The sequence below is a fragment of the Prionailurus viverrinus genome, chromosome A2, assembly GCF_022837055.1.
Source record: "Prionailurus viverrinus isolate Anna chromosome A2, UM_Priviv_1.0, whole genome shotgun sequence".
Lineage (NCBI taxonomy): Eukaryota > Metazoa > Chordata > Mammalia > Carnivora > Felidae > Prionailurus > Prionailurus viverrinus.
In genome coordinates this window covers 151,476,418-151,500,865 of record NC_062562.1, presented here as the reverse complement: position 1 = coordinate 151,500,865, position 24,448 = coordinate 151,476,418, and the positions used below count along the sequence as shown (strand labels likewise).

Sequence of the window (24,448 nt, the reverse complement as noted above, 5' to 3'; positions counted from 1 at the left end):
GACACTCTATTTGGTGTGATATTGTCATCAGACATTCCTTCTTTAATTATGGTTTTCTTTAGTTCTTTGAATATATGTAAATGGCTCTTTGAAGTCTTTGTTAAATCTTAAATCTGGTGGGTCTCACAGGCAGTTTCTGTTGCCTGCTTTTTTCCTTCTATGTGGGTCATACTTTCCTGTTAACATGTATGGCTTATAATTTCTGGTTGGAAACTGGACATCTTATATAATATTGTACCAGCTCTAGATACTGGTCTTTCCTACCCCTCCCAGGGCTTATTACTGTTATTTGCTTATTTGTTTACTTACTGGATTATTTTAGTGAAGTCTGTTTCCCTCTTGCAAGTGTTAGCCATCTGGTGGTGTTCCTAGGGTGTGCAGATTTGGGTATGCCCACATTCACCCTGGGATTTTTGGCAGGGATCCCTTTCACTGACTCTTTCCTTGACCACACCCAAATGTTAAGCTCCACAAATTGGCACCTGGCTCCTCTGTTGTTTTCAACAGTGCCCTAGGACGTACATTGTTTCTCAGCTGGATCCAAAAACTTTGAACTCACTTGAAGGGACAGTTCTTGAATCAGAGCTTGAAATTTGTTCTGACCTGGGGAGGGCTCATCTCAGCTGTCGTATTTACTCATTCTCCTTATTCGTTCCTGTGAACTAGCTGGTTTACAGGTTAGCCTGTATCTGAATCTCCTCCCAGTTGCCCTTCACCAAGGCCTCCTAGGTTTTGAGATTGCCCTTAGACTTGAACTTCACACTCTGTTGCAGAGTCAGCATTGGAACAGTATTGGATTGGAACAATCTGAGAGAGATTCAGAGCTATCTGTTTCAAGGCCTGCTTTACCTTCCTGGCAAAATCGTTGGCTTGGTTCTGGCTCTGGCATTGGGTGGTAGAGACAGTGTGCACTTTTCTCTCTGTGCTTCACCCCCGGTTTAGGAACTGAGCCGGTGAGTGTACGGTAGTCTCGGGTCTTCTTTCTTGTCTTGCCTTTCTTGGCGTGGGATTTCTGCTTCACAAAGTAGCTGGGTAGAGGACAGTCTGGGTTCCAGTATTTTTGCAACATGTAGCAGCAACATAGGACCTCTTCCCTGGGAGTGGCAGTTGAGTGGAAGAGAGGTGCCCTTACCTGCATTTAGCTTTAGCATTAGGTGGTTTCAGGCAGCATGAGAGATGCTGATGGCCTGCCCTTCCTGGAAAGATAGCGGTTGTGGTGAGAGAGCACCTGTTGTTCCTGGCTGCACCAGTCTGAAGTTTCCGTCCCACTGAGCTGGTGACGGGGAAGGAAAGAGAGAGAGTAGGTTTTGATTCAACTACTATATAGTCTTTCTGTTTTTCCTGAATTTTAGTAGATTTTCTTGAGAAAATATTTCTTTATTTGCTCATACCTTAGGATTATTTTTCCCTTTTGTGGTCACTAATATATCCCAAAGACAGAGACTAGAATTCGAAACAGAGTAAGAACTTAATAACTATTTATTGAATCAGTCAATAAATGAAGATATAAAAGAACTGTTAGAATGGCAGAAACTTCCTTGGTCAGCCATCTGACTTTTCTAATAAAGTTAAAACCTTCAGTTTTGATGTACTGGATACAATTAGAACAACCAATTAGCTTTTTTTTTTTTTTTTAATCTTTATTTATTTTAGAGAGAGAGAAAGAGACAGCACATGTACAGGGGAGGGGTAGAGAAAGAGGGAGACACAAAATTGGAAGCAGGCTCTGAGATGTCAGCACAGAGCCCATGGCAGGGCTCTAACCCACGGACCATGAGATCATGACCTGAGCCACCCAGGTGCCCCACAACCAGTTAGCTTTCTTGATAAGAGAGCCTAAATATGCTTTTACCTTTTCTTTTTTAAACTTCCCTCCTTTATTTTTTTTTCAATATATGAAATTTATTGTCAAATTGGTTTCCATACAACACCCAGTGCTCATCCCAAAAGGTGCCCTCCTCAATACCCATCACCCACCCCCCCCCTCCCTCCCACCCCCCATCAACCCTCAGTTTGTTCTCAGTTTTTAAGAGTCTCTTATGCTTTGGCTCTCTCCCTCTCTAACCTCTTTTTTTTTTTTTTTTTTTCCTTCCCCTCCCCCATGGGTGTCTGTTAAGTTTCTCAGGATCCACATAAGAGTGAACACATATGGTATCTGTCTTTCTCTGTATGGCTTATTTCACTTAGCATCACACTCTCCAGTTCCATCCACGTTGCTACAAAGGGCCATATTTCGTTCTTTCTCATTGCCATGTAGTACTCCATTGTGTACATAAACCACAATTTCTTTATCCATTCATCAGTTGATGGACATTTAGGCTCTTTCCAAAATTTGGCTATTGTTGAGAGTGCTGCTGTAAACATTGGGGTACAAGTGCCCCTATGCATCAGTACTCCTGTATCCCTTGGGTAAATTCCTAGCAGTGCTACTGCTGGGTCATAGGATAGGTCTATTTTTAATTTTCTGAGGAACCTCCACACTGTTTTCCAGAGTGGCTGCACCAATTTGCATTCCCACCAACAGTGCAAGAGGGTTCCCGTTTCTCCACATCCTCTCCAGCGTCTATAGTCTCCTGATTTGTTCATTTTGGCCACTCTGACTGGCGTGAGGTGATATCTGAGTGTGGTTTTGATTTGTATTTCCCTGATAAGGAGCGACGTTGAGCATCTTTTCATGTGCCCGTTGGCCATCCGGATGTCTTCTTGAGAGAAGTGTCTATTCATGTTTTCTGCCCATTTCTTCACTGGGTTATTTGTTTTTCGGGTGTGGAGTTTGGTGAGCTCTTTATAGATTTTGGATACTAGCCCTTTGTCCGATATGTCATTTGCAAATATCTTTTCCCATTCCGTTGGTTGCCTTTTAGTTTTGTTTGTTGTTTCCTTTGCTTTGCAGAAGCTTTTTATCTTCATAAGGTCCCAGTAATTCATTTTTGCTTTTAATTCCTTTGCCTTTGGGGATGTGTCGAGTAAGAGATTGCTACGGCTGAGGTCAGAGAGGTCTTTTCCTGCTCTCTTCTCTAGGGTTTTGATGGTTTCCTGTCTCACATTCAGGTCCTTTATCCATTTTGAGTTTATTTTTGTGAATGGTGTCAGAAAGTGGTCTAGTTTCAACCTTCTGCATGTTGCTGTCCAGTTCTCCCAGCACCATTTGTTAAAGAGACTGTCTTTTTTCCATTGGATGTTCCTTCCTGCTTTGTCAAAGATGAGTTGGCCATACGTTTGTGGGTCTAGTTCTGGGGTTTCTATTCTATTCCATTGGTCTGTGTATCTGTTTTTGTGCCATAAACTTCCCTCCTTTAAAAGACTAGTCATTGTTAAGTTCTGCCTACTATTCTTTAAGTAGTACAAGTCTTTACGGAAGTGGTTTGAAATACTTTTTATTTGGGGGTGCCTGGGTAGTTCAGTCGGTTGAGCGTCTGACTTTGGCTCAGGTCATGATCTCACAGCTTGTGAGTCCGAGCCCCGCATCAGGCTCTGTGCTGATAGCTCAGGGCCTAGAGCCTGCTTCAGGTTCTGTGTCTCCCTCTCTCTCTCTGCCCCTTCCCCTCTTATACTCTGTCTCCCAAAAATGAATAAATGTTAAAAATTAAAAATACTTTTTATTTAAGTCATCTTTACGTTTTTTACTGTTTATTTTTGAGAGTGCGAGAGAGAGAGCACAAGTAGAGGAGGGACAGAGAGAGAGAGGGAGACACAGAATATGAAGCAGGCTCTAGGCTCTGAGCTGTCCACACAGAGCCAAATGTGGGGCTCGAACTCATGAACCGTGAGATCATGACCTGAGCCAAAGTCAGTCAACCAACTGAGCCATCCAGGCACCCCTTACTTGAATCATTTTAAATGTATATGGAAACTTTTTTCCCCCCACAGGAAGGAAACTTGTAGCAAATCTTTTTTCTTTAAATTGATACACCTAGATAATCAATTTTTAATACATTTTAATTGTGATATTGTTGGGGTGCCTGGGTGGCTCAGTCAGTTAAGCATCTGACTTTGGCTCAGGTCATGATCTCATGGTTCATGATCTCGAGCCCCACATCAGGCTCTGTGGTCACAGCTCAGAGCCTGGACCCTCCTTCAGATTCTGTGTCTCCCTCTCTGCTCCTCCCCTGCTAGTGCTCTGTCTCAAAAATAAATAAACATTAATTTTCATATTGTTAAATTTTGAAATATATATTTGTATGTAAAGTGTTAGATTTCTTTATTGCTTTATTTGAATGATTTGTCATCTTGGATGTCTTTGATTTGTTCAGCTGATAAATTGGTGGATTTTAACGAACAACTCTCCCAAAATCAATGATCATATTCCTCTAACTGCAAACAAATGCATGCAAATTAGCAAATTGCTTTTTTTTTCCTTTTTAGTATCGAGCCCTGAATCATAAGAAAATAGAAAAACTTTTGCTTTATCAGTGAGATGTTCAGAGAAGTCTGTTATTGTATCTAATGTGTATTTGCTATGCATAGATTTGTAAAGGTTGCCAGTTTTAGGGGCGCCTGGGTGGCACAGTCGGTTAAGCGTCCGACTTCAGCCAGGTCATGATCTCGCGGTCCGGGAGTTCGAGCCCCGCGTCAGGCTCTGGGCTGATGGCTCAGAGGCTGGAGCCTGTTTCTGATTCTGTGTCTCCCTCTCTGTCTGCCCCTCCCCCGTTCATGCTCTGTCTCTCTGTCCCAAAAATAAATAAACGTTGAAAAAAAAATTTAAAAAAAAAAAAAAGGTTGCCAGTTTTATTCAGCGAATCTTAAAATAGGTACTTACCCATTTGTGGAGGAGTAGACAAGTACTTCCCCTTCCTTCCTTTTCTTCCTTCTTTCTTGCTCTCCTTCCACTTGACAAATATGTGCCAGAAACTATTTTAAGATTTTTGGATATGCTAATAAGTAAGACCGTCTTTGCCCTCATGGTGGTTACTTTCTACTGGAGAAAGATTCTGTTCATCTCCTTCCACCCTTAGCTGCCTCTTCTTCTGTGAAAAATACTTAGGGGACGTGTTATAGTATGTGAGTTGACTTGGATGCTGATTTTGACTTACATCTTCCAGAAGTAAAATAATTTACTAAATGAGGAACACACTGGTGGAGAGGTAGAAGGCAGTCCCATATAATTGATTTTTTTGTGTAATGACATCTTAACCTTTATGAAGGAGACTTTAAATTCTTAGGTAGATATTTCCTAAAACACAGATAAGCCTTCTTGCTGCTCCTAAAGGTCATACAAACAGTCTTGAGTTCCATAGTGTATGTATATTCATGGTATATGTATGCTGGTAGTTTGGTACTTAATTTAAAAGGGGAAGAAGTATTGTTGATATTTAAGTAACATGTTTTGTAAGATAAAAGCCTGGTACAGAATCAATGGACAACTTAGAGTGTTGTTTCCAATTTTTGAAAACGGTTGTCAGTCATAAGTGACATACAACAAATAATTTATTCCTTCTTTTGTTCAGTTTTCTTTGATCAAATAAGTGAATACTTAACTATTTACCATCAGCCATTTTGTAACTGCTTGGTATATCATTGTAAATATGATATACCAGGTAATTGCCTTCCTGAAGTTTCCATTCCAGTGACAGTGGACTGAGAACAGACTGATTGTTAAAGAAATAAGAATTTCACAGTTATAAAACAGTAATTGAGTAAACTCTAAGTGGGGTGGTGTACTTTATTACAGATTTTAAAACATGTTCATTTATAGTTTTGTGCATATATTGAATGTATGGTTTTTATGGACACTTAAGATGCTATTCTAGATACTTATCAAAGTGTGTGTATGGATGTCATATCTATAAATAGATTTCCATTATGTGTTGTTACAGTGTATGCATACTTTTGGTTGTATAGTTTATTCAGGAGTGTAACTTTTATGTAACTATTCAATGGAATTGCATCATATACACATTTAACTTATGACAAATTAAGCTACTAGGTAGGAAAAAAATTAAAATATTAATGACTTTAAATATGGAACCACAGACTCAGTTTTTTCAAAAGTGCTGTTTATTCTGTACTACATTTAAGTGTATAGTTTATATTTTTATTGATTTTTATAATAATAAAATAAATGTAAGCTAAAATATGTCATTTTAAGTATTTTTAAGTGTACAGTTGGGTGGGTTAAGTACATCCACGATGCGTGTAAGTATCACCACTTTGTGTTTCTAAAACCTTTTTTACCATCCCAAACAGAAACTCTATATCCAGTAAACAATAACTTCCCATTCTCCCTCCCCTCAAGCCTGGCAACCTCTATTCTACTTTCTGCGTGAAAGAATTTTAGATACCTCATATCAGTGGAATCATAAAATATTTATCTTTTTGTGACTGGCTTATTTCACTTAGTATAATGTTTTCAAGGTTCATCTACATTGTAGCATGCATCAGAATTTTATTCTTTTATGGCTGAATAATATCTGTGTATACACTACATTTTCCATTCATCTCTTGATGGGCACTTGGGTTGTCTCCATCTTTGGCTATTGTGAATAATGCCGCTGTGAGCTTTGCTGTACAAGTATCTGTTCAAGGTCCCTGCTTTCAGTTTGTTGGATGTATATCCAGAAATGGATCACATACTAATTCTCTGTTTAACTTTTTGAGAAACTACCAAACTATTTTCCATAGTGGCTGCAGCACTTTATATTTTACAATTAAGGTTTTTTAAATTTAATGATTTTTTTAAATATTTTTATTTAATTCACATCCAAGTTAGTTAGCTTATAGTGCAACTTACAGTTATGTTTTTGTATACATTTTTTGAACAGGGTCCTATGCACAGATCCATGGATGCAGCACTTTATGAGTGATTTTTGAGCATGGCATGATTTTTATTATGTGTACTTACTATATGGAATGTGAGCTCTTTGGTGTTTCAGGAGCACTATTATTTATGTCAGAATTTATACTGTATTGTGGTATTAGTGGCAGTTGATACAGAGAACAAGAACTCAGGTAACGAGGTAGAGATTTTCCGTAGTTGAAGTTTTTGAAAAAGTAACATTTTTACTTTTTGGAAACTTGCACTTCATACACCAAGATATGCAGCTGTGGCTTCATTGATCATAATTTCTGCCTTAACCATGTTGGAAAGGGCATGGGTTCTGAAGATGGGGATCTTACTTTTGATTTGTGTGTTTAGCACTTATATCCAGGGTCACCACTTAGCCTCAGTTTCATATATAGAGGGGGGTAATGTATTCTTACCAAGTCACTGTGAATTTTACATGGTGTATGTGAAAATGTACTTTTTTTTTTTGCACAATTAGTTACTGAATCAAAACCAAATCACTTTTGTCCTAAGAACCCCCACACCTCATTTAGGAAGTCATTGACTTTCCTTTTTCATTTAAAAATATCTTTTCTTTCTACCTCTTATCCCTTTATAAATCTAATTGTGCTTTATTTTATTTTATTTTATTTTATTTTATTTTATTTTATTTTGGAAAGGGCATTCTTTTTTTTTTTAATTTTTTAAATTTGTTTTGAGATAGAGAGTGTGCACACATGTGCAGGACGGACAGACAAAGGAGGAAGAGAGAGAATCCCAAGTAGGCTCCACACTTGTCAGCACAGAGCCTGATGTGGGTCTTAAACTCACAGACCTTGAGATCATGACCTGAGCTGAAATCAAGAGTTGAACACTTACCAACTGAGCCACCGAGGTGCCCCTTGTTTTGTTTTATTTTTATTTTAATATTAATTGACTGGCTTATGAAATAAAATTATTCTTCCCTAAATGAAAATTTGGGCTAAAGTGTTTGGAGGGGAGAGAGTTTATTGCAAAGCTTATTTTAAAAGCTTGGTTCAGGGCGCCTTGGTGGCTCTGTCGGTTAAACTTCCAACCTCGGTTCAGCTCATGATCTCGCAGTTCTTGATTTCGAGCCCCAGGTTGGGCTCTGTGCTGACAGCACATCCTGGAGCCCACTTAGAGTTCTGTGTCTCTTCCTCTCTCTGCGCCTCCCCTACCCCTGCTCACTCACTCTGTCTCTGTCTCTGTCTCTCTCTCTTGAAAATAAACATTCAAAAAAATTTTAAAGCTTAGTTCAGTGGGTTTAACGGAAATTTCTCTATACTTGAAATTTCATTTAATTTTGCATCTCAGCATTTTTCAGATGAAAAAATTGAATCCTACGGCTTTTGAGTGTCTTATCCAAGATTATATAGCTATTTAGTGGAAGGGATGAGGCAGAAATCTGTTCTTTTACCTTATATTCCAATGTTCTACCACATTAGCCTTCCCTCTTAGATTTCACCATTTATATGATTACTTGGGCACATCTCCATGGTACTAGAAGTGTATAAAATGCACTTGCACTTGTATTAATCATCTTAAGGGACTTCTTGCTGTTTTGTCCCTTTTCCTCTAAACTGGAAGATACATACTGTCGCAGACTTTTAAAAATTTTTTATGAAACAGAAGCAATCAAAAAGCAAACTTCAGTATGTCATGTTTTATTTATGGTAATTTACTCTAGAAAGCTTTTCAATTCATAAATCCCAGTGTATTGTTTTCCTTCCCAGCATCCCATAAATTACTCCACTGAAACTTGAGTAAGCTATTGTTATGAAAGTAATGTCCTGTCGTCAGAAGTACATTAGAAGTGTAGATAGCACCCCTTGATTAGTTTCCTGTTGGTGAAACCAGTGTTTGAGTGTGTGTTTTCTACAGGTACAGTTTGTAACATTCAAGTTGGAGGAGCTGTTAGAAATTAGTTCTAAACCCCATTTTCTATATGAAGAAACTGATAGTGACACAATTGGCTCTTGCAAACCAGGATTCCTGAATTGTTTATAAATACGTATTCTGTCTTTTAAAAAAAAAAAAACTTTTATTTTAAAGTATAGAATGATAGGAAAGTATTTCATTTTTTTCCTTCTAATTATTAAAAGACAGATTTAACTTAATTTTTCAAAAGGTGATGAAAGTAATTTCCTTTTTTTTTTTAAGGTTTGTGTTTGAAATGCAAAAATATTTTGTAACAAATCAGATAATATAGGTTTTTCTAAAATAAAATTTTGAAAATAAAATTAATTTCAGGAAAAAACTCTCCTGCTTACCTCCATTTTGTCTTTTTTGACATGGTAACACTTTTGTGTAAAATCTTTTATGTGCTTTATTTTCTTAGAGAAACATCAAATATATACACATACAGGATTTACATATTTATATCAAAGTAATTGTATATTTGTGTTGGTTAGTCTCCAGCTTGCTTTTACAAATTAAAAACTCAAAACTGTATGTAATAGCTTCTGATTTGATATATTCAGTTTATGGCTATATCATTATTTAGTTAATGATTTCCCAGCTGATGGACTGTTACTTTGCAGTTCTCTAGGAACAGCTGCAAATCACAGAGCAAAGTACTTAGGTGCACAGGTGCAAGTATTTCTGTAGGATAGATTCTAAGGTGGTGTGAAGGCATGGTTAACAGCACGGATTCTGGGGCTAAGACTTCCTGGAATAAATCTAGGTTGCGCCACTTGATAGCTGTGCAACTTAAGGCAAGGTACTCTTTGTGCTCTCATTTCCTCTGCAAAGAATTTAGATCAGTGATAATCTTTACTTTCTGAGGAGACTATCTTCTTTGATAGGTTGATGGGGGGAAAATGTTGTCTCCCTATTTACTAACTAAAGAGATTGATCATCTTTTCATATGTTGTAATTAATTTGTAATTCTGTGAATTACTCATCATCTTCTGTTCTCGTTATTTTGTTTGACTTAATTGCCTTTTTAAAATTGCTTTTTGAAATATTTTGGACTCTAACACTTCATTATATGTAGTGAATATATCCTTTACTCTGTTGCTTACCTTTAATTTTTTTTGTTTTCTTTCTACATTGCTAAATCTATCTTTTAAGGCTTCTGAATTATTGTTTTCGCTTAGGAAGACCTTCTGTATCACAAGACTTTTAAAAATTCTATTTTTTTTCTTATACTTTAGTCTGTTTATTTCAATGTATGGATCTTTATACAGATGATTCGGGTTTGATAATAGAATAGATATATACCATTTTTTTCCTTAAAATAGATAAAACAGAATTTTATTATTGCTTTTTAAACTGGTCTCTCCTTGCTATATTGATTTGTACTGTCACTTTTACCAAATATTAAAATCTCATAAATTCATGGTTCTGTTTCTAGAGTCTTTATTTAGGTTCATTGATTTTTTGTCTGTATTTGTTCCCATATCAAAATTTTATTTTTTTTCCGTATCATATTTTAAAATTACTTTTCCTTTGTAGTCAGTCAGTTCAGTATCTGACAGCACAAATTCCCTCATTTTCCCCCAGAAGTTTCAAAGCAATTTGTATGCATTTACTCTTTTATGTGTAAACTTTAGAATCAGTTTGTTGAATTATGTTTAAAAAAAAAAAAAACAACAAACCTGAGTTATTTTGATAAAGATGGCATTGACTTATATTTTGCATACTGTTAAAAATAGCGATTTCAACCTAATGTTTTAATTTACCATTGACTTTAACCTAGATTATTACCCAGGTATTTTCAATTGTCCATAATCTAAAGAGATAAATTAATTTTAGTAATTCTTTTTTTCTTTAAGTTTATTTATTTACTTTGAGAGAGAGAGATGGGAGGGGCAGAGAGAGGGGAAGAGAGAGAGAATCCCAAGCAGTCTGGAGCCCATTGTAGGGCTCACACCCACAAACTGTGAGATCATGACCTGAGTGTAAACCAAGAGTCATCTGACTGAGCCACCCAGGCACCCCAATAAGTTATTTAATTTTTATTCATTTATTTATTTTTCCTTTCTAAAAATGACTTTATTTACAGGGTTAGCCTTGGAGAAGACTTTCATGTCAAAAGGAACACTTGAAATAATTCTTTTCTAGATGCAGAGATATTTTGAAGTCACAGGCATTGTCAGGAATACATCTTAGAAAAATTACCAAATCATTTTCTAAAATGCCCTTCAGATGTTACGGTTTTTAATATTCTGAAATTTTATGGTATGTAGAAAACTCACATTGAAACCCACTATTTATAGAGTATCTCAGTTTATTTTTTTTTATTTTTTAAATATAAAATCATTTAATTTTTTTTAGTTTTTTTTTTTTTTTAATGTTTTTATTTATTTTTGAGACAGAGAGAGAGACAAGAGGATGAGCAGGGGAGAGGCAGAGAAACAGGGAGACACAGAATCCAAAGCAGGCTCCAGGCTCTGAGCAGTCAGCACAGAGCCCGAATTGAGCTCGACCTCATGAACCACAGGGTCATGACCCGAGCTGAAGTTGGACACTTAACTGACTGAGCCACCCAGGCACCCCTAAAAATTATTTAATTTTTTAAAAGACTTTGGAATACGGAATCTATTTGGTTCTTTCCCCCTTCCTGTTTTTTGTACAATTTTGTAGCTTTACCATAGAAATGCTTTTTATGTGCTTATTTTACCAGAAATTTTCATTGACATAATATGCATATTTGGTTGTATACATTGGGTTCTTTGGCGTATTTTTCAGGTCTTTGTTTTCTGTGGTAAAGGTTTGATATTAACATGTAATTATAGATGACTGAAACCTTTTCTGTTTATTTTGTAAACATAATTATTTTCTGACACATTTTAGAATACTATAATACTCCTTCAGTTATGTTGGCAGTGTTATTAACTTTTAGGTCAAAGACTGTTTAAAGTGTATTTTAAGGATGTGTATTATTTATTCCCCTAAAATGTGCTGTGATTTAGTACTAGATGTAGAAAAAAGAAAGTTCTTTTGTTTTTATATTGAATCCAAAAGGTGAATAATGCTAGACTTTATTTTGACCTTCAAAAAAAAAAAATTTCAGAATTCCATTCTGAAATCTCTTCTGAGATGATAGCAGAATTTGTTTAATATTTTCCAAATTTTTTGATAATATGATTCCTGATGCTTGAAATGCCATTTTCAGTAGTAAACAGTATGTTTTGTTTCTTGTCATGCAGGTCTTTGAAGTTCTACAGTCTAGTTCTCAGTGCTGAACTTCCTTCTCCCTTAAGTTATTATAAACTTTTGCTGCTGTTCAGTAATCGTGAAGATGTCTCGCAGTCCTGATGCGAAGGAAGACCCTGTGGAATGTCCTCTTTGCATGGAGCCCTTGGAGATAGATGATATCAACTTTTTCCCTTGCACCTGTGGCTATCAGATTTGCCGATTTTGTTGGCATCGAATTCGCACTGATGAAAATGGGCTTTGTCCTGCATGTAGAAAGGTAAATACTTCAGAGTAACTTTGTGTAGTTTTTTTCCTCCCATGCTTATGAATAAGTAGATTTATTTATTTATTTATTTAACCTAATGAGTAAGTAGATTTAAAAGAATCTACAAACATCAGGCGGTTTTATGTGTAGCCTTATATTTTTAAGATACAATGAAATAGTATGACCTTGGTAAAGTCATATTATCTATCTGGTTAACCTTTAGTTTTCCTATCTGGAGAGATTAAAAAGATCCACGGCACTGGATGTTCAAGAGAATTAGGAGTAGGGAGGCAGTGGATTTAGGTAGGATGGTGTGAAATTGGAAAAAACACTTTCGTCTGGGTGGAAATTCACTTCAATTTTCTAGTACAAAATAGGGAAGATGGTTTGATGCTTACTAAAAGAGGTTATGGGTTAAAATGACAGAGAAATCCTGGTTCAGAAGGTAATGGTTACTCATTTGTTGAGTCCTTATGATAACTCGAGTCTGTAATGCTGTTTCTGTTGTACGTTGAAAGTAGGCCTTTTAAGTACCTTGTCCCCAGGTATCATCAGCTAGTGGGCAGTAGGTTTGAAATTCAAATATAAGGCTAAAAAATTCTCTGAGTTTTAATCTTTCTGGGTCTTGTTTAAATAAGTAGGCATAATAGTTACAGTGTAGTGAGTGACTTAATAGAGTGAGTAGGATTGCTGCATTTTATTTTGAAGGTGACCTAAGGCTTAATGCAAATATCTATTTCTTTTGCCTTTGTTTTCCGGTGTCTGTTAGTATGATTTAAACTTCCTTCACTGTTTACCTATTTCAAAGAGCTCTTGTGTTCATTACTACCAAATTTCAAGAAAGCAGGAATGTGTTTTAGATTTATCTATTTAGATAAATAGGATATTTATTTTATCTCTGAATTTCCTTACCAGAGGAATTATGTCTCAGAAGGCAGTGCATTATTGAGTTGTTGTTTTTTAATCTAGTGGGCATGCAGTATATATTACATGAATGAAAAAAGGTTAGGTCTATTTAAGTGTTAAATAATATGCATAATTACATATATATTATATATATACTTTATTTGTATATAGTATATATAACATTTGTAATAGATATTTATAATGTATATATTATATCTTTTTGTATAGTTAACATACTTTAAGAATGTGAATGAAAAGTAACTGAAACCTTAATATTAGCTTTGGTCAAAGTTTATAATAAATTTGTGTTAGTAGATTTTAAACATTTAGTCATATTTTAAAAATTGGTTCCTGGTCATTCCGTTAGAAGATAATTGTACTGAACTATTTTGTTGAAAGTGGTGACTTTTAGTATAGCCCAAAACTATAAGGCTTGTGAATTTTTTTGACTTCATTAAGTTTATCTCTTTCTCTTTCTCTTTTTTTTCTTTTGGTGTGCTGTGAAGTAGAGTCTTTTTTTTTTTTTTTCTAATTTTTTTTTTAATGTTTATTTATTTTTGAGAGAGAGAGAGAGAGACAGAGTGCAAGCTAGGGAGGGGCAGAGAGAGAGAGGGAGACACAAAATCCGAAGCAGGCTCCAGGCTCCTCCAAGCCATCAGCACAGAGCCCGACGCGGGGCTCGAACTCATGAATCGTGAGATCATGACCTGAGCCGAAGTCAGACGCTCAGCCGACTCAGCCACCCAGGCGCCCCTGAAGTAGAGTCTTAATAGAAAGTCCAATTGTTAAGTTGTCATTAGAGAAAAATCAGTTATGTGGGGAGATTTCAAAGAAGTTCACTTCAGTTTTAAGGGATTACCCAGAATCACCTTAAATTCTTAGAAAGTAGAGAAAAAAGTAGAAACATGTTAAAGATAAAATAAAATAATTTTAGCAAAGTTGGTTATCAATAGTAGGGTCCCTTTCTGGGAAGACAAGCAAGTGTGGAGAACCTGAAAGACAGTAGACCATTGGGATCAATTTTAAGAAAGAAACATTAGCTCAACAAGTACTCAAGATAAGGCTGCTGAGAAAAGGTAAGAGTAGTGATGCCTTTACGATCCTAAGGAAAATATCAGTGTGGTTGCTTGAGTGTTGCACTGAAGCAGCATATGGATCCAGCCCATCTTTTATGCCATGTAGCACAGACAGATGCTCTCTCTCTGGAACACTGGTTATAAATTTGGGTCAGAGCCTTAAGGTGGATGAAGATACCCTGGAGGAACTAAGACCTCCTATGCTCAGAAGATGAATTATTGATATACCACCACCTTGTCCTCTCTGCAGTCACAAAAGAGCATCCTGCAGTAAACAGAAATAACATTTATAGACTGGTTGACAGAGTTCTTACATGTAAAGATTGCTACAACCAAGAATTAACAGATATTTCAGGAATACCAACATTATGAAAGAGAGCACAAAAAAGCAGTAAATAAAAGAACCTACCATAAGTAAGCCAACAGAAAGAAACATTTAAAAGTGTCACTGATGCTTCTCAAACAGATAAAAAAGAATGGCATATCTAATGTAGAAGGAACATTTTTTAAAGAGCAAATTAGAGATCCTGAAAATGAACAATCTTATGGGTGGGCTAAGAACAGAGTGAACACAGGAACAAATTAATGTATGTTAACTAGAATTTAAATAAAAATTTGAAAAGAAAAAAAAATAACAAATTAAGTTGGAAGATCTTGCTGAGTATTTTTTTTTTTGCAGGATATAGAACAAAAAAAAAAAGATAGAAAATAGCATGAAAGAAAAGTTCAGCAGCATAAAAAAGATACACTGTTTTCTAATCTGCTAAGAGAAGCTACAGAAACAGTGAAATAAGAATGAATGGGAAGAAATACAGAACCACTAGAAGAAAATTTCGCATGAAAAGCAGTTGTCCTTAGAAGGGCTGTGTGAGTCTGAGACAAGATGACTGAAAAATGTTAACATCTATTTATATAATTGTGAAATTTTTAATATCTAGAAGACAAAGTTCTAAAAGATTATGGGAGAAAAATACATAGACTATAGAATAAAACTGATACCATTGTTTCTGTTTTACAGAGAATTTTTTTCCCCGAAGTTTTGAGGGTGAATAACTTTGAAGAATTGTCAATTTCATTCATATGTAAAAGCATAATAAATCGTTTTTCCAGGGGCACCTTGGTGGCGCTTGATTTCTGCTCAGGTCATGATCTCACAATTTGTAAGACCAAACCCCACACCGGGCTCTCTCTCTCACTTGGGATTCTCTCTCTCTCTCTCTCACTGCCCCTCCCCACTCGCTCTCTAAAAATAAATAAACTTAAAAAAAAAAAAACAAAACATTTTCCAGACATACAAAGATTCATAAAGTTTGATATTCACTATACAGGACAAGTAGAAGAAATGGTAACTAAGGTTTTGGACTAAAGCAACTGTTAAGTAAAGGATGGCCATTGAGATGAAGAAGACTGTAGGAATAGGTTTTTTGAGAAGATCAGAAATTCAATTTTAGACATGTTAAGTTTGAGGTTTCTATTAGAAATCTAAGTGGAGATATTGGATAGATTGGTGAATATTCAAGTTTGGTTCTGTTATAGAAATATAAATTTGAGGGTTAGCATATGGAATGTTATTTACAAAATAATACTGGCTGAGATCACGAGAAAGGATCCATAGAAAAGATGAGAGATTATCTAAGGGTGCGAATTCTCATAAAGAATTTTGAGACAGGGAATGCAAGCTGGTGCAGCCACTCTGGAAAACAGTATGGAGGTTCCTCAAAAAACTAAAAATAGAACTACCCTATGACTCAGCACTTACACTACTAGGCATTTATCCACGGGATACAGGTGTGCTGTTTCGAAGGGACACATGCACCCCAATGTTTATAGCAGCGCTATCGACAAGAGCCAAAGTATGGAAAGAGCCCAGATGTCCATCGACGGATGAATGGATAAAGAAGATGTGGTGTATATATACAATGGAGTATTACTCAGCAATCAAAAAGGATGAAATCTTTCCATTTGCAACTACGTGGATGGAACTGGAGGGTATTATGCTAAGTGAAATTAGAGAAAGACAAAAATCCTATGACTTCACTCATATGAGGACTTTAAGAGACAAAAGAGATGAACATAAGGGAAGGGAAACAAAAATAATATAAAAACAGGGAGAGGGACAAAACAGAAGAGACTCATAAATATGGAGAACAAACTGGGGTTACTGGAGGGGTTGTGGGAGGGAGGATGGGCTAAATGGGGAAGGGGCACTAAAGAATCCACTCCCGAAATCATTGTTGCAATATATGCTAACTAACTTGGATGTAAATTTCAAAAACCAAAAGTAAAAAAAAAAAAGAATTGTGAGACAACCTCCTTTTGGGTTTCCAAGTTATAATCTTTAGCTGGGGTGGTTATTGTTAAGTCAGACCCGGAAGAAGTTTTTCGGTTTCTTGTTGACTTAACGTAACCACAACTGCTGGGACTTCTGCTTGGTCTCCTGACTACTGGACCTGGCTTCTACTTGTCTTCCGGCCGGAGTGGGTCATGGACAGCAGCCGGTGCAGACCACGGAGAGTCTTGGAGTCTGAGACCCGGCTGAGCCTTGCCAGAGAGTGTGCTGAGCCCACGTGCCACCTGTGGTTACGAAGCAGCCCATCTCAGGGACCAGCAAGTCTGTATGTCTCTAGAGACTAGCCTCTGCGGTTGTGTTAACGCAGAGGAGCACAGTGTTGCCAAGGCTTGTAGAAGTCCAGGAAGCCGCCATTCACACATAGCCCAACTCTGCTGGGAAAGTGGCCTGTAGAGGCCACACTGTGAAATGGCAAATTGAGATGATTTATATAAACTTGGAAGTGCAGGTGAGGAGTTCGTTGAAGGAAGCCCTGGTTTGGACTCACAAATGAAACCTGCTTGTTTGCATAAAGGTCCACTTTGCTTTAATACTTTTGAGAAGCAGAGAGGTGGGTAGGTTTTAAAAACTAGGAGAGTTTAATGTTTCTGTTCGGTCCTAGTTGTTGAGCCTAATGGGTTCAGAAGGACCTTAGTATTTCCCTAAACAAAGTCACAGTCTACCTGGTCATTCCTTAGACTGCCTTTGTATGTTCTTTTAGTGCAGCATTTCAGAGAAAAATACCTGGGAACACAGGTACTGATGCAGCATCATACAACACTGACTCACAGTGGAAACCATAATGGCCAAGGAGATGAGAACTTTGTCAAAGTTATTATTTTCATCTCAGAAATAATAGGAGATACTGCATCCGTGAAATAAGAACAAGATAGATAGTCTGAAAAAATTCAGTGAAGGATAAACATTGTTACTGATATTTAAAATATAGCAGAAATAAGGATAGAGTTGGAAGGTGAAATTGAGCAGATCTCTTAAAAAACAGTGCAAAAAGACAAAGGAGGTAGAGTATTTGAGAGAAGAGAGAGCTTTATTTGAGGATCTATCCAGGAGGTTAAATATCAAATAAGTTAGTGTTCTAGAAATAGACCACAGTTATACAGAAGGAAAGTTATCTTCAAAAATATGATTGAAGAATATTCCCAGGACCAAAGGACATATTTTCAGATTAAAAAGGCCTATCAAGTGTCAGGCACAAACTTTTTTTTATTTTTAAATAACAGAAAACTGAAAACAAAGAAGTCTGCAAGCTCCCAAAGAGGAAAAAAGTAGGTTACACATGACCATCCAGAATCAGAATCATTTCAGAACTCTCAAAAGCAAGTCTTGAAGCTAGAAGATACTTCTGAAGGAAATTTATTTTCACCTTAGAACTCCTTATCTGTCTGTTAATTGTGAAGGTACATGAAAAGACATTCTCAGACCTGAAAGATCTCAAAATTTTTTTTTTACCCTCCGTGCATCTCTCTCTTGAGATTCTCTAAGGAATCTACTGCACAATACGCGTCACCAACATGAAGAAATGAAGAGAGTATGTGTGATAAAGCAAAGAGGTAATCAAACACGAGAGAGACTACAATGGGATTCCTGAGATGATAGGAGAGATGGCAGCTGTGCCTCATATAAGGACAGCCAACTCAAAATGTGGCAGATCAGAAATTTGCAAGGGGCGGCGGTTTACAAAAAGATAAAAATGAGAGGACACTTGGTGTTTTAAAAGAGAAATGTGTTGTGAGGCCATTGCAACGTTTGGAGGACATTTGGTGGTTGAATTACTAATGAACATATACAGATCTAATCAGAGCAAACAAAAGTTGTGCAGGAAAAGGAAAGTAATGGTATTCTACATGGCTCAGATATGTTGTAGAGATTCACATATTCCCTCCACTACTGATACATTGTTACAGCAGCATTTGTAGAAAGGACTATTCCTTCACTGTTGAATATCTTTGAATTCTTTCTTAAAAATGAGTTGCTCATAAATGTGTAAGTTTATTTCTAGAATACATTCCACATCCACCCACAGACTTATTTTTTTAATGTTTTTTAAAAATGTTTTTATTTATTTATGAGACAGAGAGAAATAGAACATGAGCAGGGGAGGGTCAGAGAGAGAGAGAGAGAGAGCGCGAGACACAGAATCCGAAGCAGGCTCCAGGCTCCGAGCTGTCAGCACAGAGCCTGATGCGGGGCTTGAACTCATGGACTGTGAGATCATGACCTGAGCTGAATTTAGACGCTTAACCGACTGAGCCACCCAGGCACCCCCACAGACTTATTTTTTATAGAATTTATTTTGGGCATCTAAGACCTTAGCATTTTCACATAAGCTTTTTATTTAGTATGCAATTTTATCCAAAAAACCTACTGGGATTTTGATTGAGCTTGAATTGAATAAACCAGTCAATTTGAGGAAGAATGACATCTTAAAAATGTTGACTCATCTAGTTCATCAGTAAGGTTTATCTTTGTATTTCTGTAGGTTTTAAACATTTATAAAACGATGTTCTGTAGTTTTCAGCATATGGAGTAGTATATAGCATGTTTTGTTATATTTACCTGTAACTATTTTATGTTTGTTGAGATTTGGCATGTGGTATTTTAAAAATTTGATTTTCCAGTTCATACATAGAACAATTGATTTTGTTAAATAGATGCCTTAAGACTTCCAGTATAACATTGGAATAAAGTGGTAAGAATAGAAGGTATCTTTGTTCCCAGTCTTAGTGGGAAGGAGTTGAGTATTTCACAATTAAGTATGTTATTGCCTGTGAGTTTTTTGTAGATGGCTTTTATCAAGTTGAGGACGTTTTCCTTGCTTTCTGAGTTTTTATTATGAGTGGGTGTTGCATTTTGTCAAATGCCTTTTATGCTTCTTTTGAGATTATCATGTGTTTTCTCCTTCATTCTGTTGAAATGGTACTTTAGGTTGATTGATTTTTGCATCAGCCTTCCCTTCCAAGGATACACTTCATTTGATAATGATATACTACTGTTTTTGTTTTTAATTTGCTTATGTTTTCAGAAAGATTTTTATGTCTGTGTCATGAGAGGTATTTATATGTGGTTTTATTTACATTGTTTTTAGATTTGATATCACAGTAATACAGGTTTCATAAAACGAGTTAGGAAATGTTTCCTCGTCCTCTATATTCTGAAAAAATTTACACGTGGTTGGTATTACTTCTGTTTTATTTCCTCTCCAAATTCATTATTGACCTGGACTCTATCAGAGTATCTTTATTGGAGAGCCGGCAATGGAAACTAGCTGTCACAGGATTCCTCTATGCAGATTTCTGGAATTCTTTTTGGACCATTTCCCTCTTTGTGATATTTTGCCCCATAAATTTCAGTTGCCTCAGCCTCTTCAGGTTTTGATCACTGTCACCTCTGCTCAGTGTGATTGTTGGCCCAGCCAGGGGTCTACTAAGTGCCGGAAGAGCAGAAAGTTGGGACAGACACTCAACGTGTTCATCTATGTTACTTCTTTTCTCTCAGAGGACACAGATTTGCTGTTCAGTACCTGTTGTTTGATGTCTGAAAACAGTTATTTCATGTATTTTTTCTCATTTTCTAGTTGATTATGCTGGTAGGCCTGGTCTGTTGCTATCTCCTGTGTCATGGCTGAAGGTAGAAGTATATAAATAACATTTGAACTTTATAATAATGTAATTGTGAGTATTGACCTAACCCAAATGAGGGTGGAAGGCTAGAATGTAGAATTGATGGTGCCTGGGTGGCTCAGCCGGTTGGGCATCTGACTTCGGCTCAGGTCTTGATCTTGCCATTCCCGAGTTCAAGCCCCACATTGGGCTCTGTGCTGACAGCTCAGAGCCTGGAGCCTGTTTCGGATTCTGTGTCTCCCTCTCTCTCTGCCCCTCACTCACACTCTGTCTCTCAAAAATAAATATTTAACAAAGTTAAAAAAAATACTTTGTTAAAGAAGAAAGTAGAGTTGGAATGTATGGTTAGGCTGGGTGAAAGAAAGCTTTCAATTTGTGTAATATGATAATATCTAGAACTAAAAAGATCAAGTAGCACTCATACAAGCATCTTATTTAATGACGTGATAGTAAATGACAAAATAATCATCTAAGAGTCTAACAGGATTATTTCTAGGGAGAAGCAAGAAAATGAGAGGAAGGAAGGAAGAAAAGGTTCGGGGAAGGAAGAAAATGAGAGATTACTTTTTTCCCCAGTAAACCTTGTAGAACTGTTTAGGAACATGCACAGAAAAATATCAATGAAACTAGGGAAATCATAGGAAAGAAAGTGCAATAGTACTGGTTTTAGTCATAATCAAAATCAAGATCAAACACATTTTAAAAAGAAAAAGAAGAAATTATTTTTACTGCTATAAGGTCCCTAAAGTCATGGAATTTTATTTATTTAACAGTAGATCATGGAAGTATATTGAGCTGATATAAATACCAGGAGAAACTATATCCACATTCATAAAGGAGAGACTTCTAACTTCTATATTTTAGAATTTGATAGATGAAGTAGACCAAATAGAGGGAAATGGAAAATATTGAATGACACAATTAGCAAGCATATGTGTGTTTGTACATGCATCCAACTTTGTGCAAATTAGCACAAAACTTTATTTATTTAAAGTTTATTTTGAGAGAGAGAGCGGGCAAGTGGGAGAGGAGCAGGGGCTGGGGGTAGGAGGACAGAGGATGTGAAGCAGGCTCTGTGTTGAGAGCAGACAGCCTGATGCTGAGCTCAAACTCACAAACCATGAGATCGTGACCTGAGTCAAAGGCAGACACTTAACCAACTGAGCCACCCAGGCACCACCCCTATTTTATTTTAATTTATTTATTTGTAGTACTAATTTACTTTCTCTACACCCAACATGGGGCTCAAACTCATGACTCCAAGATCAAGAGGCACATACTTCCAACTGAGCCAACCAGGCACTCCAAATTAGTATAAAACTTTAAAATACAAGTGTAGTGAACACAAAAATTGACTCCTAGGCCACAGTGGAAATATTAACCAGTTCCAAAAAGAAGAACTCAGTTGTGTATTTCTTTTTATTTATCCTGCTTGGGGTTTATAGGGCTTCTTAAATCTGTACCTTGGTGAGTTTCATTAGTTCTGGGGGAAAAAAAAAAAATCAGTTATCTCCTCAGATATTGTCTTTATTCTCTTTCTTCTTCTGGGACTCTGATTAAATATTTTTCATATTTTTTTTTTTACTACCTTCCATGTCTCTTAATTTCCTTTCTGGTTTTTTGTTCGTTTGGTTTTTTTTGTTTTTTTTTTTTTTTCTTTCCTTAATGCATTAATGGATGATTTCTTCTGATCTTTCATATTGTGTTTGAATTGTTTTTGGTCACCTTTTGCTAAATATGTCTATTGAATTCTAAAATTTTGCCTTTATAGAAGTAATGTTTGTTCTTTTTTCATGCTTGGTATATCTTAAATAGATTTTTATACCCTGCAACATACTTTCAAGTTTATCATATATTTATTTAAACAGATAAGCATTATTTTTAAATCTGTATCCAGTAATTCCACTAAAGTCTGTGAGGAATGTTTCTACTGGTTGTTGTTCATGTTGTTTTCTTTATGTGCTTCATTATCTATGCCTGCCTGCTTCCTGGTTGTTGTCATTGAATTATTTGTAGGGTTCTCCAGGGTCCAAGGTAGATTTGCCCTCCTCTAGAGAGACTTTGATTTGGCTTCTGCTGGATACTGTGAACATTGCCATTAGGGATGCCTCAAGCATAATGGTCTTTGGTGGGGCCAAGTATAAAGACCTTAAGTCTCCAGGATCCAAATCTTCCTAAGATTGGTTTCAACAACTTCTCCTTCAACAACTGATTTTCTTCTATCCCCCTTTTGTTTTTTTTGTTTTTTTGTTTTTTTTTTTTTATCTTGTTCTGACTTCTCTGTAGTTTGTTCTTATCCTGAAACTAGCAGGCCTGGGTCTCAGCTTAACATGGAGATGATCTCCCCAAAGAGTCTTCATCTTGGTCTGGCCCTGGGCTTTGAATGCTGTCCCTCTTTCCCCATTTGTTGTTACAAAGACTTTACCCTTACCTCTCTGGATTTTGACTTTTATACAGAAATTGGCTTGGGACTTCTCACTGCAGATCATTTATCATTTTTAAGATTTTGGTTAAAAAATAAAGCTTTATATGGTAGTTTACATCATTTCTAGCAGGAGGAAAAGTTAAAGCTGTAAATACATTTATTGGAAAACAGAACAAAAATGAGTGAGCTTATTGCAGGTTAAGAAACCAAAAGAGAGTATTAAACATTGTGATAGTGGAAGCGCAGGGATTCAGCAGAATTTGGTAAAATAGAAAAAAGTAATATTTCAATAAAAGTTAGAGCTGGTTCTCTGAAAGACCAATAAAATAATCAAATTCTTGGCAGGTCAGATCAGAAAATAAAGAGAAGAGACATAAAGGTACATTAGAAATTGAAGTGGGACCATAACTACACAGATGAAAGAAAATAAGTGATATGTTAGTGATTATATTATATTATATTAGAAAATAAGTGCTTTAATAACCACCTTAATAGTTTGGCAGTTTATCATCAAATTAACACTATTAAAAATGTTTTACACATTAAAACTGCTTTTCCATAGGTGACATACTTCACACTCCTTTGATACATAACATATAATAATATATTTAAAGAAAGCCCCCCTGCTTATAATTTTTCATCTGATGCTATATTTCTAGAAAATTAAGTTTAGGGTATGTGTTTCAGTCAAAAAGTAGACCAGATGTGTTTTTCTTTATGATCATTTTCAGTACTATCGTTGCTCACTTTGTAGGTCACACTGTCTGCAGCTATTCAGATTATGTGTCTCTGTCTCATTGTTAGTCCACCTCTCTTCCTCCACTCTTCGTACCAGCTTGTTAAGTTTCCTGTCCCTGGGTTTGCTGAGGAGGTATTTGCGGTGGTGTGTGTGTGGTGGAGCAGCGCTCACGGGATGCATGCTTCTCCTACTTTTTGTGAAACCTCTAGAAAAGTTAAGACTTTTAAAAAAGGAAAATTAGCATTGCTAACTTTTCAGTTTTAGAGAGTAGCTTGGTGTTCATTTGGCAGATATTTATTGAGCTCCTAAAATGTGCACTACTAGCTTTATATTTCATCCTAGAGACAGACTTCGGGTCATGGATTACCAAGTCAGCCGTTTTACTTGCCTCCCACTCGCAAGGAAGTTAGAGTATGTCACATAGGACCAATTAGCTGGAAGATTCAGATTTTTAAATGTGGGAATCAAATGGTATGGGTGCTTAGATCCTGCAGGACCACTAAGAATGTCTGAAGATTGAAGAACAGGGTTTTTGGAGACCTTCTGATATTACCAGTAGAAGCTGAGGAACGTAAAGAAAAGTCTCACTTTCTCAATTGCCTTTAGCATTAATCTGAGTGTGTTCACAAATTTGAGGGGTTTTATTTGTTTTTGTGTTTTACTTACATAGGAAAAGATGAAAAGTACCTTTATGTTAAAAGCATAGCAGGGTTTCAAGCTTTTGAATACTCTCTCCACTGTACCTTGTTCCTACTTTTTTCCTGGAGGTCATCATTTCTGTTGGCCCCCACTCCTGTATTCTGATAGGCACAATTTCCTATTTCTGGGATCTCTGGGTATCCACATTTAGATATGATTGTATTTAATGTGTCCTGTCTTCCATTTATTAACTATTTTTTATTAGTAGTAATAATAACCGATTTATTGAATGCTTATGTATAGGACACAGTCTTAATCACTTTAATGTATTTCCTTTTGTAACTCTTACAGAAACCCTCTTAATAAAGTCCTGTGATTCCTATTTTACAGAAAGGATGACTGAGGCAGGCAGGTCACATAAATTAGCCAAGGTCTCTCAGATGGTAAAGAGGAGCCAAGATTCAAAGCCAGGCAGTGTGAGTCCACAGCTCTTACTCAGACA

General features: G+C 36.4%; 1 protein-coding gene across 7 annotated transcripts in view; it reads left to right on the top strand.

Moving 5' to 3' along the window:
* CNOT4 (CCR4-NOT transcription complex subunit 4) overlaps positions 1-24,448 on the top strand; it is a 147,156-nt gene that overhangs the window by 51,932 nt on the left and 70,776 nt on the right. For all 7 annotated transcript variants that reach the window (XM_047832543.1, XM_047832527.1, XM_047832533.1 and 4 more), the window contains exon 2: positions 11,938-12,203. In XM_047832543.1, coding sequence (XP_047688499.1) covers positions 12,030-12,203 — 174 coding nt within the window. In that variant the 5' untranslated portion in view covers positions 11,938-12,029. The remainder of the gene's footprint in view (positions 1-11,937; positions 12,204-24,448) is intronic.